Source organism: Notolepis coatsorum (assembly GCF_963971535.1).
Source record: "Notolepis coatsorum genome assembly, chromosome: 2".
NCBI lineage: Eukaryota > Metazoa > Chordata > Actinopteri > Aulopiformes > Paralepididae > Notolepis > Notolepis coatsorum.
Genome location: NC_140166.1, coordinates 138,911,473 through 138,927,716, shown reverse-complemented (window position 1 = coordinate 138,927,716; position 16,244 = coordinate 138,911,473). Strand labels below are relative to the sequence as shown.

The 16,244-nt window shown below is 43.2% G+C and overlaps 1 protein-coding gene across 1 annotated transcript in view; it reads right to left on the bottom strand.

The window, feature by feature from the left end:
- The window catches only part of dnah5 (dynein, axonemal, heavy chain 5), a gene marked incomplete at both ends in the record, with an annotated part of 523,851 nt that overhangs the window by 443,941 nt on the left and 63,666 nt on the right, over positions 1–16,244 (bottom strand). Inside the window, 4 exon segments of the mRNA XM_084308323.1 lie at positions 506–619; positions 2,465–2,641; positions 5,841–5,978; positions 6,569–6,787. Of these exon segments, the coding sequence (XP_084164449.1) occupies positions 506–619; positions 2,465–2,641; positions 5,841–5,978; positions 6,569–6,787 (648 nt within the window).

The window sequence follows — 16,244 nt, the reverse complement described above, 5'->3', positions numbered from 1 at the left end:
GAAACATGAATACAAACTATTAGAAACATGAATACAAGCTATTGGAAACATTCTATATTGTTTTCTTTTTTATTATTTATTATGTGTTATATTTCTCAACGTCATTGTAAATGAGAGCTCTCGATGATCCCTCCGGATTAAATAAAGATTGAATGATAAAGTGCAATAGTAATATACAACATACAGGTTACATCTATGGCCAAAGGAGCAAAACCTCCTATCTGCATAAAAAAAAAGTGGGGGAAAACCTCCTATCTGCACTTTACGAGGCACGTGACTAATACCTGGACGGTATTGTTAATACATAATATAGTAATAGTGCATTGTATTGGTATCCTTAGAAAATAGCATTCTGCAAGAAAACGGCAATTTTTTTTTTGTTTTCTTTTTCTGATGTTTTGCTCTTCGGCCAGATGTGTACAGACAGATGTGTGTATATGTATACATAGTAATATATAGTAGTCATATTGTATCTCCACATGTAGTAGTAGTGTCGTTGTCTCACAGGGTCACTGTTGTAGAGTGGATCGCAGAACTTCTCCAGGGTGTAGAGGTACTTCACGTTGTCTTTGGCCTCATTGGCTGAGTCTGTGATCCTGATGTCCAGCTCTCGCCACGACTAGAGGAACAGAACAAGACAGTTAGCTTACTACAAACCATACGACACGACTACAGGAACAGAACAAGACAGACAGCTTACTACAAACCATACGACACGACTACAGGAACAGAACAAGACAGACAGCTTACTACAAACCATACGACACAACTACAGGAACAGAACAAGACAGTTAGCTTACTACAAACCATACGACACAACTACAGGAACAGAACAAGACAGTTAGCTTACTACAAACCATACGACACAACTACAGGAACAGAACAAGACAGCTAGCTTACTACAAACCATAAGACACAACTACAGGAACAGAACAAGACAGTTAGCTTACAAACCATACGACACAACTACAGGAACAGAACAAGACAGCTAGCTTACTACAAACCATACAACGCGACTACATGGAGAGAACAAGACAGTTAGCTTACTACAAACCATACGACACGACTACAGGAATATAACAAGACAGTTAGCTTACTACAAACCATACGACGTGACTACATGGAGAGAACAAGACAGTTAGCTTACTACAAACCATACGACACGACTACAGGAATAGAACAAGACAGCTTACTACAAACCATACGACACGACTACAGGAACAGAACAAGACAGCTAGCTTACTACAAACCATACGACACGACTACAGGAACAGAACAAGACAGCCAGCTTACTACAAACCATACGACACGACTACAGGAACAGAACAAGACAGCCAGCTTACTACAAACCATACGACACGACTACAGGAACAGAACAAGACAGCCAGCTTACTACAAACCATACGACACGACTACAGGGAGAGAACAAGACAGCTAGCTTACTACAAACCATACGACACGACTACAGGAACAGAACAAGACAGCCAGCTTACTACAAACCATACGACACGACTACAGGAACAGAACAAGACAGCCAGCTTACTACAAACCATACGACACGACTACAGGGAGAGAACAAGACAGCCAGCTTACTAGAAACCATACGACACGACTACAGGAACAGAACAAGACAGCTAGCTTAATACAAACCATACGACACGACTACAGGAACAGAACAAGACAGCTAGCTTACTACAAACCATACGACACGACTACAGGAACAGAACAAGACAGCTAGCTTACTACAAACCATACGACGCGACTACATGGAGAGAACAAGACAGCCAGCTTACTACAAACCATACGACACGACTACAGGGAGAGAACAAGACAGCTAGCTTACTACAAACCATACGACACGACTACAGGGAGAGAACAAGACAGCCAGCTTACTACAAACCATACGACACGACTAGAGGGAGAGAACAAGACAGCTAGCTTACTACAAACCATACGACACGACTACAGGAACAGAACAAGACAGACAGCTTACTACAAACCATACGACGCGACTACAGGGAGAGAACAAGACAGCTAGCTTACTACAAACCATACGACACGACTACAGGAACAGAACAAGACAGCTAGCTTACTACAAACCATACGACACGACTACAGGAACAGAACAAGACAGCTAGCTTACTACAAACCATACGACGCGACTACAGGGAGAGAACAAGACAGCTAGCTTACTACAAACCATACGACACGACTACAGGAACAGAACAATACGGCTAGCTTACTACAAACCATACGACACGACTACAGGAATATAACAAGACAGCTAGCTTACTACAAACCATACGACACGACTACAGGAACAGAACAAGACAGCCAGCTTACTAGAAACCATGAAGGAACAGGAACATTATACCCCCCCCCCGCCCCCACTGTCTTGTCTTATCATACCTTATCTTATCTTATCTGGCATAAAGAGGATTCCAGTGATATTCATCTCACTGACCTTGATGACCTTGGACTTGGCCATCATGAGGACCCCCAGCACGGCCTTGACCTCCGGGCTCTTCAGCTGGTCCAGCAGGTAGTTGAAGCGAGACATGCGTTTCTTCCAGTGGTCCAACTCGGCCCGAGGACCCAAGTCGTCCGCCTCCTTCCTCAACTGGTCACTCTCTGCCAGAACCTACGGAAGGGAGGGATTTAGACCTTTGACCTCTGTTGCCTGTACTCCGTTTATACCTGCCTAGTGCTTTCACTGTCCACAACCCTGCCCTACACTGTATCATCATAGTAATCATAATAATCATAACTACCTACCTCATATAGTCTACCCATATAACTCTATATATAGCTATGTAATAGTGCTGTATATACGTATATACATAAAAATATTCATATCTGTCTGAATATACCTGCATATAATCCTTCTATACCTACTTATACACCTGCATATAACCCATAATGTTATAGCATGTACAATAATGCTGTATAAACCGTATACAGGAATATATATACTGTATAAATATATCCACTATAGAAAGATAGACTAGATACTATATCCGTACATATCCCTTACCTCTTACATCTGATTAGTACCATTACTAAGTAGTACCGATTTATACATTTTATAGCCAGTTTAATCACCTGTACATTTTATATTGCTGTTGCACTTCACTGCTACATTTGCACTCTGGTTGGATGCCAAACCTCTTTTCGTTGTACGGTACTTGTGCTGTATGATGACAATACATTTTAATCTCATCTCATATTTAATATAATATAATCTTTTTTAGGTTCGACTTGTGGTTCTAAACCAGGTTGAAGTACAGTAGGTCTCAGGAGAGGAAGCTGTAACACCCCTCTCACCATGTGCCACACATATACATTACAAACACATACATTACAAACACATACATTACAAACACATACATTACAAACACATACATTACAAACACATACATTACAAACACATACATTAAACATTACAAACACATACATTACAAACACATACATTACAAACACATACATTACAAACACATACATTACAAACATACATTACAAACACATACATTACAAACACATACATTACAAACACATACATTACAAACACATACATTACAAACACGTACATTACAAACATACATTACAAACACATACATTACAAACATTACAAACACATACATTACAAACACATACATTACAAACACATACATTACAAACATTACAAACACATACATTACAAACACATACATTACAAACATTACAAACACATACATTACAAACACATACATTACAAACGCATACATTACAAACACATACATTACAAACGCATACATTACAAACGCATACATTACAAATAGGGATGTCCGATATTATTATATTATTTAAAATGTGATATTGGAAAATATCGGTATCGGTTTTCAATTATTTTATTTTATTTTACATTTCTATAACCTTTATTTACCCAGGCAATCAAGTAAGAACAAATTCTGATTTTATTTATTGTCAAAAGTATGCATAATGTTGTGTTATTTCCACAACAAGAGATATGTAATGTTAATTACCTGAAATTATTCCGTTTTTGTTTTTTGGGGGGGGGGCCTGCATATATCGGTATCGGTTGATATCGATATCGGAAATCAAGAGTTAGACAATATCGGTATATCGGTATCGGTAAAAAAGCCAATATCGAGCATCCCTAATTACAAACGATTACAAACACATACATTACAAATGCATGCATTACAAACACATGCATTACAAACACATGCATTACAAACACATGCATTACAAACACATACATTACAAACACATGCATTACAAACACATGCATTACAAACACATACATTACAAACACATGCATTACAAACACTTACATTACAAACACATACATTACAAACACATGCATTACAAACACATGCATTACAAACACTTACATTACAAACACATACATTAAACATTACAAACACATACATTACAAACACATGCATTACAAACACATGCATTACAAACACATGCATTACAAACACATACATTACAAACACATGCATTACAAACACATGCATTACAAACACATACATTACAAACACATGCATTACAAACATTACAAACACATACATTACAAACACATGCATTACAAACACATACATTACAAACACATGCATTACAAACACTTACATTACAAACACATACATTAAACATTACAAACACATACATTACAAACACATACATTACAAACATACATTACAAACGCATACATTACAAACACATACATTACAAACACATGCATTACAAACGCATGCATTACAAACACATACATTACAAACACATACATTACAAACACATACATTACAAACACATACATTACAAACGCATACATTACAAACACATACATTACAAACACATACATTACAAACCAGACCTTCATACAGGCTTTAATAATATAATATAATAATGCAGGACCTGTCGCAGAGGTCTTTAATTGGCATGCAACGACAATGTTAGCGGCACACACACACACGCATGTATTGTCTGTAGGATCGCCAATGCGATACTCCTCTGCACTTAACCCATCCTGTCGTCCTCCTTCCCCCCAAGGGCAGCCGGGAGCAGACGAGGGCTGTGGCGTGAGCCACGCCCGGGGACCATCCAAGTGCTCCTGCCCGTCTTCGTCACGGACGCGACAGCGTTAGCGATCTGTTGTTGTGCATGTTTTTCCATTGGGTTTCTCCCCGTGCGAGCACGGGGAGAACATGCAAACTCCACACAGAAGGGCCCGGGAGATACCCCACCTGGGTAACTGGCATCATGGAAACCTGGTACCCAAGCGGGAATCGAACCCTGGACCTTCTTGCTGTGAGGCGACAGTGTTAACCACTACACCACCGTGCCGCCAATTTACAGACATATCTCACCTGCTCTATCTGTTTGATCCAGACCCTCATGTATCTCACCTGCTCTATCGGTTTGATCCAGACCTTCATGTATCTCACCTGCTCTATCTGTTTGATCCAGACCTTCATGTATCTCACCTGCTCTATCTGTTTGATCCAGACCTTCATGTATCTCACCCGCTCTATCGGTTTGATCCAGACCTTCATGTATCTCACCTGCTCTATCTGTTTGATCCAGACCTTCATGTATCTCACCTGCTCTATCTGTTTGATCCAGACCTTCATGTATCTCACCTGCTCTATCTGTTTGATCCAGACCTTCATGTATCTCACCTGCTCTATCTGTTTGATCCAGACCCTCATGTATCTCACCTGCTCTATCTGTTTGATCCAGACCTTCATGTATCTCACCTGCTCTATCTGTTTGATCCAGACCTTCATGTATCTCACCTGCTCTATCTGTTTGATCCAGACCTTCATGTATCTCACCTGCTCTATCTGTTTGATCCAGACCCTCATGCAGGCCTCGACCTTCTCGGTAGCCTCTGTGCTGTTGGCTGCTGCCAGGTAGTCAGATGGACCCCTCAACGTCCGCATGTCGAACGTGACGCACTCCTTCAGGTTGACCTGGGTGGGGGGGGGGGGAGGAGCACGGATCGATTTATTTATTTTCTCATCCACTTCATAGTATGCACGTGCATGCGCCCTCTCTCAGGTTCACCCGGGGCATGATCATAACTTAATCAGATGGTCTATAATGAATTATGTGTATGTCCATGTGTGTCCCCATCCTTGAAAATCGGATTCTTACATTTTTCCAGACGATTTATGTGCTTCTTTTTCTATGTACGTATAATATTATTAATAATAATAATAATAATAATAATAATAATAATAATAATAATAATAATAATAATAATAATAATAATAATAATAATAATAATAATAATAATAATAATAATAATAATAATAATAATAATAATATAATAATAATAATAATAATAATAATAATAATAATAATAATAATAATACACTTTATTTGTTACATATAATAAGCAAGCATTTCTGTATGTACACTCTACGTGACTGTAAACGAGGGACACTTCAGTTGCCTTTCGAGTTTAAATAAAGGTTTAAAATTAAATTAAATGAAAGCATGTTTGAGTGTATGAAATCTACACGATATCATAAACACGGTGTGTGTACGTTTGCAGCACCTTCTCCTGCAGACTCTCCTGTGCGCCGGCCAGCACGGACACGAAGCTGTCCAGCGACGCAATGAAGTCCTGCTTGACCACCTGGGCCTGCGGACTGTCCTGCTCTCCCCAGCCGTGGTTCATCTTCCTCAGCGTGGGGATAAAGATCTCCGACAGCAGCTGCTCCACGCTCTTCAGCAGACCCACCTCCGTGGTGTCCAGCATGTTGAAGTTCACATCCTGGGGGGAGAGAGAGAGACGGCAGCAGTGAGGAGAGGAGCTGCTCCAGAGAGAGACGGCAGCAGTGAGGAGAGGAGCTGCTCCAGAGAGAGACGGCAGCAGTGAGGAGACGAGCGTCTCCAGAGAGAGACGGCAGCAGTGAGGAGACGAGCGTCTCCAGAGAGAGACGGCAGCAGTGAGGAGACGAGCGTCTCCAGAGAGAGAGACGGCAGCAGTGAGGAGAGGAGCTGCTCCAGAGAGAGACGGCAGCAGTGAGGAGACGAGCGTCTCCAGAGAGAGACGGCAGCAGTGAGGAGACGAGCGTCTCCAGAGAGAGACGGCAGCAGTGAGGAGACGAGCGTCTCCAGAGAGAGACGGCAGCAGTGAGGAGAGGAGCTGCTCCAGAGAGAGACGGCAGCAGTGAGGAGACGAGCGTCTCCAGAGAGAGAGACGGCAGCAGTGAGGAGAGGAGCTGCTCCAGAGAGAGACGGCAGCAGTGAGGAGACGAGCGTCTCCAGAGAGAGACGGCAGCAGTGAGGAGACGAGCGTCTCCAGAGAGAGACGGCAGCAGTGAGGAGACGAGCGTCTCCAGAGAGAGAGAGACGGCAGCAGTGAGGAGAGGAGCTGCTCCAGAGAGAGACGGCAGCAGTGAGGAGAGGAGCTGCTCCAGAGAGAGACGGCAGCAGTGAGGAGAGGAGCTTCTCCAGAGAGAGAGACGGCAGCAGTGAGGAGAGGAGCTGCTCCAGAGAGAGAGAGACGGCAGCGGTGAGGAGAGGAGCTCCTCCAGAGAGAGACGGCAGCAGTGAGGAGAGGAGCTTCTCCAGAGAGAGAGAGACGGCAGCAGTGAGGAGACGAGCGTCTCCAGAGAGAGACGGCAGCAGTGAGGAGAGGAGCTGCTCCAGAGAGAGAGACGGCAGCAGTGAGGAGAGGAGCTTCTCCAGAGAGAGAGACGGCAGCAGTGAGGAGAGGAGCTCCTCCAGAGAGAGACGGCAGCAGTGAGGAGAGGAGCTCCTCCAGAGAGAGACGGCAGCAGTGAGGAGAGGAGCTGCTCCAGAGAGAGAGACGGCAGCAGTGAGGAGAGGAGCTGCTCCAGAGAGAGACGGCAGCAGTGAGGAGAGGAGCTTCTCCAGAGAGAGAGACGGCAGCAGTGAGGAGAGGAGCTCCTCCAGAGAGAGACGGCAGCAGTGAGGAGAGGAGCTCCTCCAGAGAGAGACGGCAGCAGTGAGGAGAGGAGCTTCTCCAGAGAGAGACGGCAGCAGTGAGGAGAGGAGCTCCTCCAGAGAGAGACGGCAGCAGTGAGGAGAGGAGCTCCTCCAGAGAGAGACGGCAGCAGTGAGGAGAGGAGCTTCTCCAGAGAGAGACGGCAGCAGTGAGGAGAGGAGCTGCTCCAGAGAGAGACGGCAGCAGTGAGGAGAGGAGCTGCTCCAGAGAGAGAGAGATGGCAGCGGTGAGGAGAGGAGCTTCTCCAGAGAGAGACGGCAGCAGTGAGGAGAGGATCTTTCATACGAGGATTGCAGCCCAAAGTGCTTCACAGCAGTTGAATAGACATATAGGCATAAAATTAGGGATGTCCGATATTATCGCCCTACCGATATTATTGGCCGATATTGGCATTAAAATGTAATATCGGAAATTATCGGTTTAAAAAAAAAAAAAAATCATTTCGATTTATTTAACCTTTATTTACCCAGGCAAGCAAGTAAGAACAAATTCTTATTTGATTTATTGTGAAAAGTATGCATGATGTTGTGTTTTTGGGGGGGGGGGGGGGAAACCCCGCATATATCGGTATCAGTTGATATCGGTATCGGAAATTAAGAGTTGGACAATATCGGTATATCGGTAAAAAAGCCAATATCCAACATCCCTACATAAAATGACTAGAATAAAAGCAATGCATAAAGTGCAGACATAAAAATAGACATAAAATGAGCATAAAATAGACAGAATTAAAGGTAGTGCAATAAAATAGCTCTCATGTACAGTACAATAATCACAGTGTGGCTGTAATGAATCTAACTTTTGAAAATATTTAATTAGCAAAGGCTGCATTCCTGATTTTTTTGGGTGTTGTTAGGAACCTTCAATAAACCAGTAGTAGATGATCAATTGCACATAAGCTAGTTGCCCGCCTGCCCTCTGGCCCTCAAACCTTTGGGCAGGCCCACCTCCATGTGTTGTATGCATGTAGTTCACTGCCAGACTTGGAGCAAATCATACCAGTTTGCGAAGGCTATCTTCGCCTGGGGCAGCATATTTCTCTAACAAATCATATACTGTTTATAAGATCTATTTTCTGCTGTTCCAACGAAAACCTCAATCAGCTAATTCCGTCCATAGATTCTGGCTGTACAGGACGAAATGTAAGGTGGCATAGTCAGTCGCTTATAGCCTCATATATAATAGCATTCACTGCCAGACTTGGAGAAAATCACGCCACTTTGCGTCGGAAAAAGCTGCGCAACCCCTTTGTGGATCCCGCCCTTGGTGTGCACATGTACATAAAAACACATGTGAGTACATACACACACTCACTTGCTCTCATCAATGTCCTTTCTGGTCTCTCTCTCTCTCTCAATTCTATTCAAATGGACTTTATTGAAACATACGTTTACATTGCCAAAGCCAAACAAAACAATCAAACAGAGAAATCAGAAGAAATCAGTACATTACAGAAGGATTTTTTTTGTATGATTGACAGTATTTATGGTGGTTGTATTTCATTGGAGCAGCTCATAAAATCTCTCTCTCTCTCCCTCTCTCCCTCTCTCTCTCTCTCTCTCTCTCTCTCTCTCTCGATATTTTGCCTGCCCGTCCTGCTGCGACAGCTCGGTAAAGGAACATGTCCCATTATCAGAGACGGTGATTATCTTTGTAGCCGACAGTGGGTGATCCGCTGGGGTCGATAGCGGGACCATCCTGGGGGCTGTTGAATGCTGTTATCTTGCTACCAGAAAGGAGATGCTGTCTTGATATATAAGGTCACAGTGGTTAGCCCAGAGCAAAGCCCAGAAAGCATATATATATCGAATACATACATATTAGGGCTGACCTCGACTAGTCGAATAGTCGACTAATCGATCGAAAGGAGCCGTAGTCGACTGCCAACCTCTTAGTCGAATGTAAAAAAAAATATATATATCATATTTTGTATAAAAAAAAAATTTATCATTGTTTCCAAAAGCAAAGAGGGCTAGAAGCGTGGCTAACCAGAGAGGCTAACTGCCTAAGAAAAGGGGCACAGAGGCACTGAAAGAGGATTTCACCCGTCTAATGAACACACTAGACTAGGAAAATGTCAACAACTTGGTTTTATATAGCGCCTTTCAGAAGACCCACGGTCGCTTTACATAGGGGGGAAAAAGAACAAAAGTAACAAACATAGTGGACAGACACAACATACAAAGTGATAAATTAGGGGTTAAAGGCCAAGTTGAAGAGGTGGGTTTTGAGGAGTTTTTTTAATGAGACCAGAGTTGGGGCGTTGCAGAGTTCTGCGGGGAGGGAGTTCCAGAGGGTGGGAGCTGCCACACTGAAAGCTCTGTTCCCAAAAATAAATAAACTACTCACTGTAGCACCCACTTTAGACACTTTAACACACTTTATATTTATTGGTAAAGAGATTTGCACTACAACTCATACCTCATTGCACCTTACCCTAAGTTGTACCTCATCCCATTTCTGCATCGTACCTTATATTGTATTGTAACTCAGTTAAAAAAATTATTCTACTCTGTATTGTATATTGTATATATGTATATTGAACACTTTTGTTTTGAACACTTTTGTTTACACTTGTTATGTTCTTTTTTTTGTATCCTCTTTTTCTCCGCCTGATTTTCTATGCTTTTCTCCCCATCCCAATTTAGTCGTTATGCCAATTCCCCCCCTCCCCTACCTGGTTGTTGTGCGCATGTTCCCCCTACTGGTCGGTACAAGGGAACCCTGAAGTCTACCACATGCTTCCTCCGACACATGCGGAGACAGCCAGCGGCTCTCTTTTCACCTGGCAGCGAGGACTCTCATTGGTGAAGTGTAACGCGTGGGACGATCGGCCCAAGCTGCAGGCAATGCTGACTCCGTGAGTCGAGCTTTGTTACGTACTTTTGACTTCTATTTTTTACTTATCTATTTTATTTTTATCTAGCACACTCTCAGGAGCAGAACAGGAAAAAGCATTTCATATAAAAGTATTCTGTATTCTGTATATATAATAACTAATAAAGAAACTTGAAACTTGAAAGGTCCGCAGTCTGGTTCGGGGAATGGAGAGCTGATCAGTGTCTGTGGATCGCAGGGACCACATCCTGCCATCTTATCTTAAATGTCAAAGATTGTTCAACTTATTGTTGACTCATGCATCTGAAAGATGTGACTAGTTTTCGTGATGATTATAACAGGATAAGTTATTCAGACAAAATGGTCCTGTGTTCGGCCAGACACAATTCACATGTTGACAGCTGCCTGTGAGGTGAGAGAGATGGGTCAAAGGGAGTCGCTATGGTGACTAGAGATAGAATAGAATAGAAATACTTTATTCATCCCGAGGGAAATCCAGCAATTCATGATAGGTGCCAAGCAACCACACATTCCTTAAAGAGATAAAAAAAAACCATGCTCAGTAGACAGAGCAGTCGTCATCCCCCCAAGCAAAGGTATATTGGCATTAAAATGTAATATCGGAAATTATCGGTTTAAAAAAAAAAAAAAAATCATTTCGATTTATTTAACCTTTATTTACCCAGGCAAGCAAGTAAGAACAAATTCTTATTTGATTTATTGTGAAAAGTATGCATAATGTTGTGTTTTTGGGGGGGGGGGGGGGGGGGAAACCCCGCATATATCGGTATCAGTTGATATCGGTATCGGAAATTAAGAGTTGGACAATATCGGTATATCGGTAAAAAAGCCAATATCCAACATCCCTACATAAAATGACTAGAATAAAAGCAATGCATAAAGTGCAGACATAAAAATAGACATAAAATGAGCATAAAATAGACAGAATTAAAGGTAGTGCAATAAAATAGCTCTCATGTACAGTACAATAATCACAGTGTGGCTGTAATGAATCTAACTTTTGAAAATATTTAATTAGCAAAGGCTGCATTCCTGATTTTTTTGGGTGTTGTTAGGAACCTTCAATAAACCAGTAGTAGATGATCAATTGCACATAAGCTAGTTGCCCGCCTGCCCTCTGGCCCTCAAACCTTTGGGCAGGCCCACCTCCATGTGTTGTATGCATGTAGTTCACTGCCAGACTTGGAGCAAATCATACCAGTTTGCGAAGGCTATCTTCGCCTGGGGCAGCATATTTCTCTAACAAATCATATACTGTTTATAAGATCTATTTTCTGCTGTTCCAACGAAAACCTCAATCAGCTAATTCCGTCCATAGATTCTGGCTGTACAGGACGAAATGTAAGGTGGCATAGTCAGTCGCTTATAGCCTCATATATAATAGCATTCACTGCCAGACTTGGAGAAAATCACGCCACTTTGCGTCGGAAAAAGCTGCGCAACCCCTTTGTGGATCCCGCCCTTGGTGTGCACATGTACATAAAAACACATGTGAGTACATACACACACTCACTTGCTCTCATCAATGTCCTTTCTGGTCTCTCTCTCTCTCTCAATTCTATTCAAATGGACTTTATTGAAACATACGTTTACATTGCCAAAGCCAAACAAAACAATCAAACAGAGAAATCAGAAGAAATCAGTACATTACAGAAGGATTTTTTTTGTATGATTGACAGTATTTATGGTGGTTGTATTTCATTGGAGCAGCTCATAAAATCTCTCTCTCTCTCCCTCTCTCTCTCTCTCTCTCTCTCTCTCTCTCTCGATATTTTGCCTGCCCGTCCTGCTGCGACAGCTCGGTAAAGGAACATGTCCCATTATCAGAGACGGTGATTATCTTTGTAGCCGACAGTGGGTGATCCGCTGGGGTCGATAGCGGGACCATCCTGGGGGCTGTTGAATGCTGTTATCTTGCTACCAGAAAGGAGATGCTGTCTTGATATATAAGGTCACAGTGGTTAGCCCAGAGCAAAGCCCAGAAAGCATATATATATCGAATACATACATATTAGGGCTGACCTCGACTAGTCGAATAGTCGACTAATCGATCGAAAGGAGCCGTAGTCGACTGCCAACCTCTTAGTCGAATGTAAAAAAAATATATATATCATATTTTGTATAAAAAAAAAATGTATCATTGTTTCCAAAAGCAAAGAGGGCTAGAAGCGTGGCTAACCAGAGAGGCTAACTGCCTAAGAAAAGGGGCACAGAGGCACTGAAAGAGGATTTCACCCGTCTAATGAACACACTAGACTAGGAAAATGTCAACATGTATCCATCAGTGGACCAATTGTATGCTTTCGCAGAGGACAAGAAGCCTTCAGTCGACTCCTTCAGGCATTAATTAAGAACCCCCCACAGCCCAAATGGAATGATCCAAGATTCTTTTTTTTGCCATTCGGGTGGGGCCAATCAAATCTATCGATCCAGGGAATAAGGCTGTGATCACATGGATCGCTTTCTTGAACACACCTGCGCCTTATCTCCTATTGTTTTCAATGGTTTTGTCGTGGCAGACGTCTCCTCTCCAAACCACACGCCTCACGTTTTTTTTAAGCACCGCTTTTTCGGCCGCTCGCTGTCGAAGAAGTTTCAACTTTAGCCGCGGAGTGTACCGACGTCAATTGCCACCTACTTGTCGACGGACCGATCGAATCGACCGGTTTTTCATGCAATGCATTTAGTGTATTTAGCTCGTGCTTAGTGAGTAGTAAACGGTCTCCTCTCACGGGAAGGTTGAAAGGTCCGTCAGTAATAGCCAGGAAATAATAATAATAATAATAATAATAACTTGGTTTTATATAGCGCCTTTCAGAAGACCCACGGTCGCTTTACATAGGGGGGAAAAAGAACAAAAGTAACAAACATAGTGGACAGACACAACATACAAAGTGATAAATTAGGGGTTAAAGGCCAAGTTGAAGAGGTGGGTTTTGAGGAGTTTTTTTAATGAGACCAGAGTTGGGGCGTTGCAGAGTTCTGCGGGGAGGGAGTTCCAGAGGGTGGGAGCTGCCACACTGAAAGCTCTGTTCCCAAAAATAAATAAACTACTCACTGTAGCACCCACTTTAGACACTTTAACACACTTTATATTTATTGGTAAAGAGATTTGCACTACAACTCATACCTCATTGCACCTTACCCTAAGTTGTACCTCATCCCATTTCTGCATCGTACCTTATATTGTATTGTAACTCAGTTAAAAAAATTATTCTACTCTGTATTGTATATTGTATATATGTATATTGAACACTTTTGTTTTGAACACTTTTGTTTACACTTGTTATGTTCTTTTTTTTGTATCCTCTTTTTCTCCGCCTGATTTTCTATGCTTTTCTCCCCATCCCAATTTAGTCGTTATGCCAATTCCCCCCCTCCCCTACCTGGTTGTTGTGCGCATGTTCCCCCTACTGGTCGGTACAAGGGAACCCTGAAGTCTACCACATGCTTCCTCCGACACATGCGATAGAATCTCTGATCACTGGCGCTGCTGTGATGGCTGCCTTTCTGATCGCTCCGACGAGACTGTGCTTTATTTTGTTAATTTTTATAGTATTAGGAGTTTTATTTGCACCAACTGTTGGTGCATTATATGTGTATGACCGTCAGTCAATCATTGACATTGGATTAAGAAAAACTTACCGTTTGGATTGCTCTCTGGATCGGATCGCTGAACAGCAGAAATGGCCCACCGAGATCCTTTGTTATGCCGGCCACGGACAAGACAAAAAGCCGCCGCGAAGACGAGGAAAGAGAGCCGGGGTCCGGAACAGACTGAGGTCCAAACGACACAGAACCACATTGCCCAGCATATTGTTGGCCAATGTGCAATCGATAGGAAACAAATTGGACGACATCAGAGCAAGGATCCAATTCCAGAGGGACATTCGGGATTGTAACGTCCTCTGTTTCACAGAAACTTGGCTGAGTCCAGATGTCCCGAATCATGCAATAGAACCGGCAGACCACTTCTTCGTTCTACGAAAAGACCGGACGGCATTAGAGTCACTAAAGAAGAAAGGAGGCGGCATTGCCTTCATGATAAACAAGGAGTGGTGCGATTTAGGCAACACAAAGGAAATGTCTAACCACTGCTCCCCAGACCTGGAGTTTATCACGATAAAATGTCGACCCTTCTTCCTCCCAAGAGAGTTAACGTCCATCATCCTCATCGGAGTGTACATTCCACCACACGCGAACACTGAGGTCGCACTTTCAAAACTTCACGACGAGGTAAACAAACTCCAGGCAGCTAACGTTGACGCGGCCATTTTGGTCTTGGGGGATTTCAACAGCGCGCGTCTTAAAAAGGTGCTGCCGAATTTCTATCAGCATGTGACCTGTCCCACCAGAGGCGAGAACATATTAGACCATGTATACTCGCAATTTAAGAATGGGTACAAGTCACAGGCTCTTAGTCCATTCGGTAAAAGCGATCACGCCGCAATTTTTCTTTTGCCTAAGTACAAACAGTGTCTCAAGCGAACGCCGGTGGTCTCGCGAGAGGTTAAGCGTTGGACCGTGACGTCAGTAGAGTCACTCCAAGCAGTGCTGGGAAGCACAGAATGGAGTGTACTCCGTGATAACACAGCCAATATTAACGAATACACCGAAACGGTGATTGACTATGTCTGTACTCAGGTAGAAGTAATAATCCCCACCACCAAAATTAATATCTACCCAAACCAAAAGCCCTGGGTAGACAAATCCGTCCGTGAGGCTCTGAAAGTGCGCACATCAGCATACAACACCGGGCTGGTGACAGGCAACATGGAAGAACACAAGATGGCAAGATACAACGTCAGGAGAGCAGTAATAGAGGCAAAACGGCGTTACAGGGATAAAGTTGAACTTCAGTTTGAACAGGCTGACTCTAGAGGCATGTGGCAGGGCCTCAGAACAATGACAGACTACAAAGGAACCCCCCTCAAACTGAACAGTGACATCTCCTTAGCAAATGATCTCAACTCCTTCTATGCGAGGTTTGAGGCTGTGAATAACAACACCAGCCTACAAACCACGGCAATGGGGGGGGGGGGGGGTCTGCTGATGGAGACTCAGTGTTCAGGGTAACAGAGCATGAGGTGAGACGGATCTTTAAAAAAGTGGATATCAGGAAGGCAGCAGGACCGGACGGCATCCCCGGCCGCGTCCTAAAAGTCTGTGCCGACCAACTGGCCCCGGTATTCACTGACATCTTCAACCTGTCCTTGGAACAGGCCGTCATCCCCACCTGTCTGAAGAAGTCCACCATCATCCCTGTACCCAAAAAATCTACGCCCGCTTGCCTCAACGACTACCGCCCTGTAGCCCTCACCTCCATAGCCATGAAGTGCTTTGAGAAGCTAGTGAAGGGCTACATCTGTTCCTCCCTCCCCATCAACCTGGACCCTCT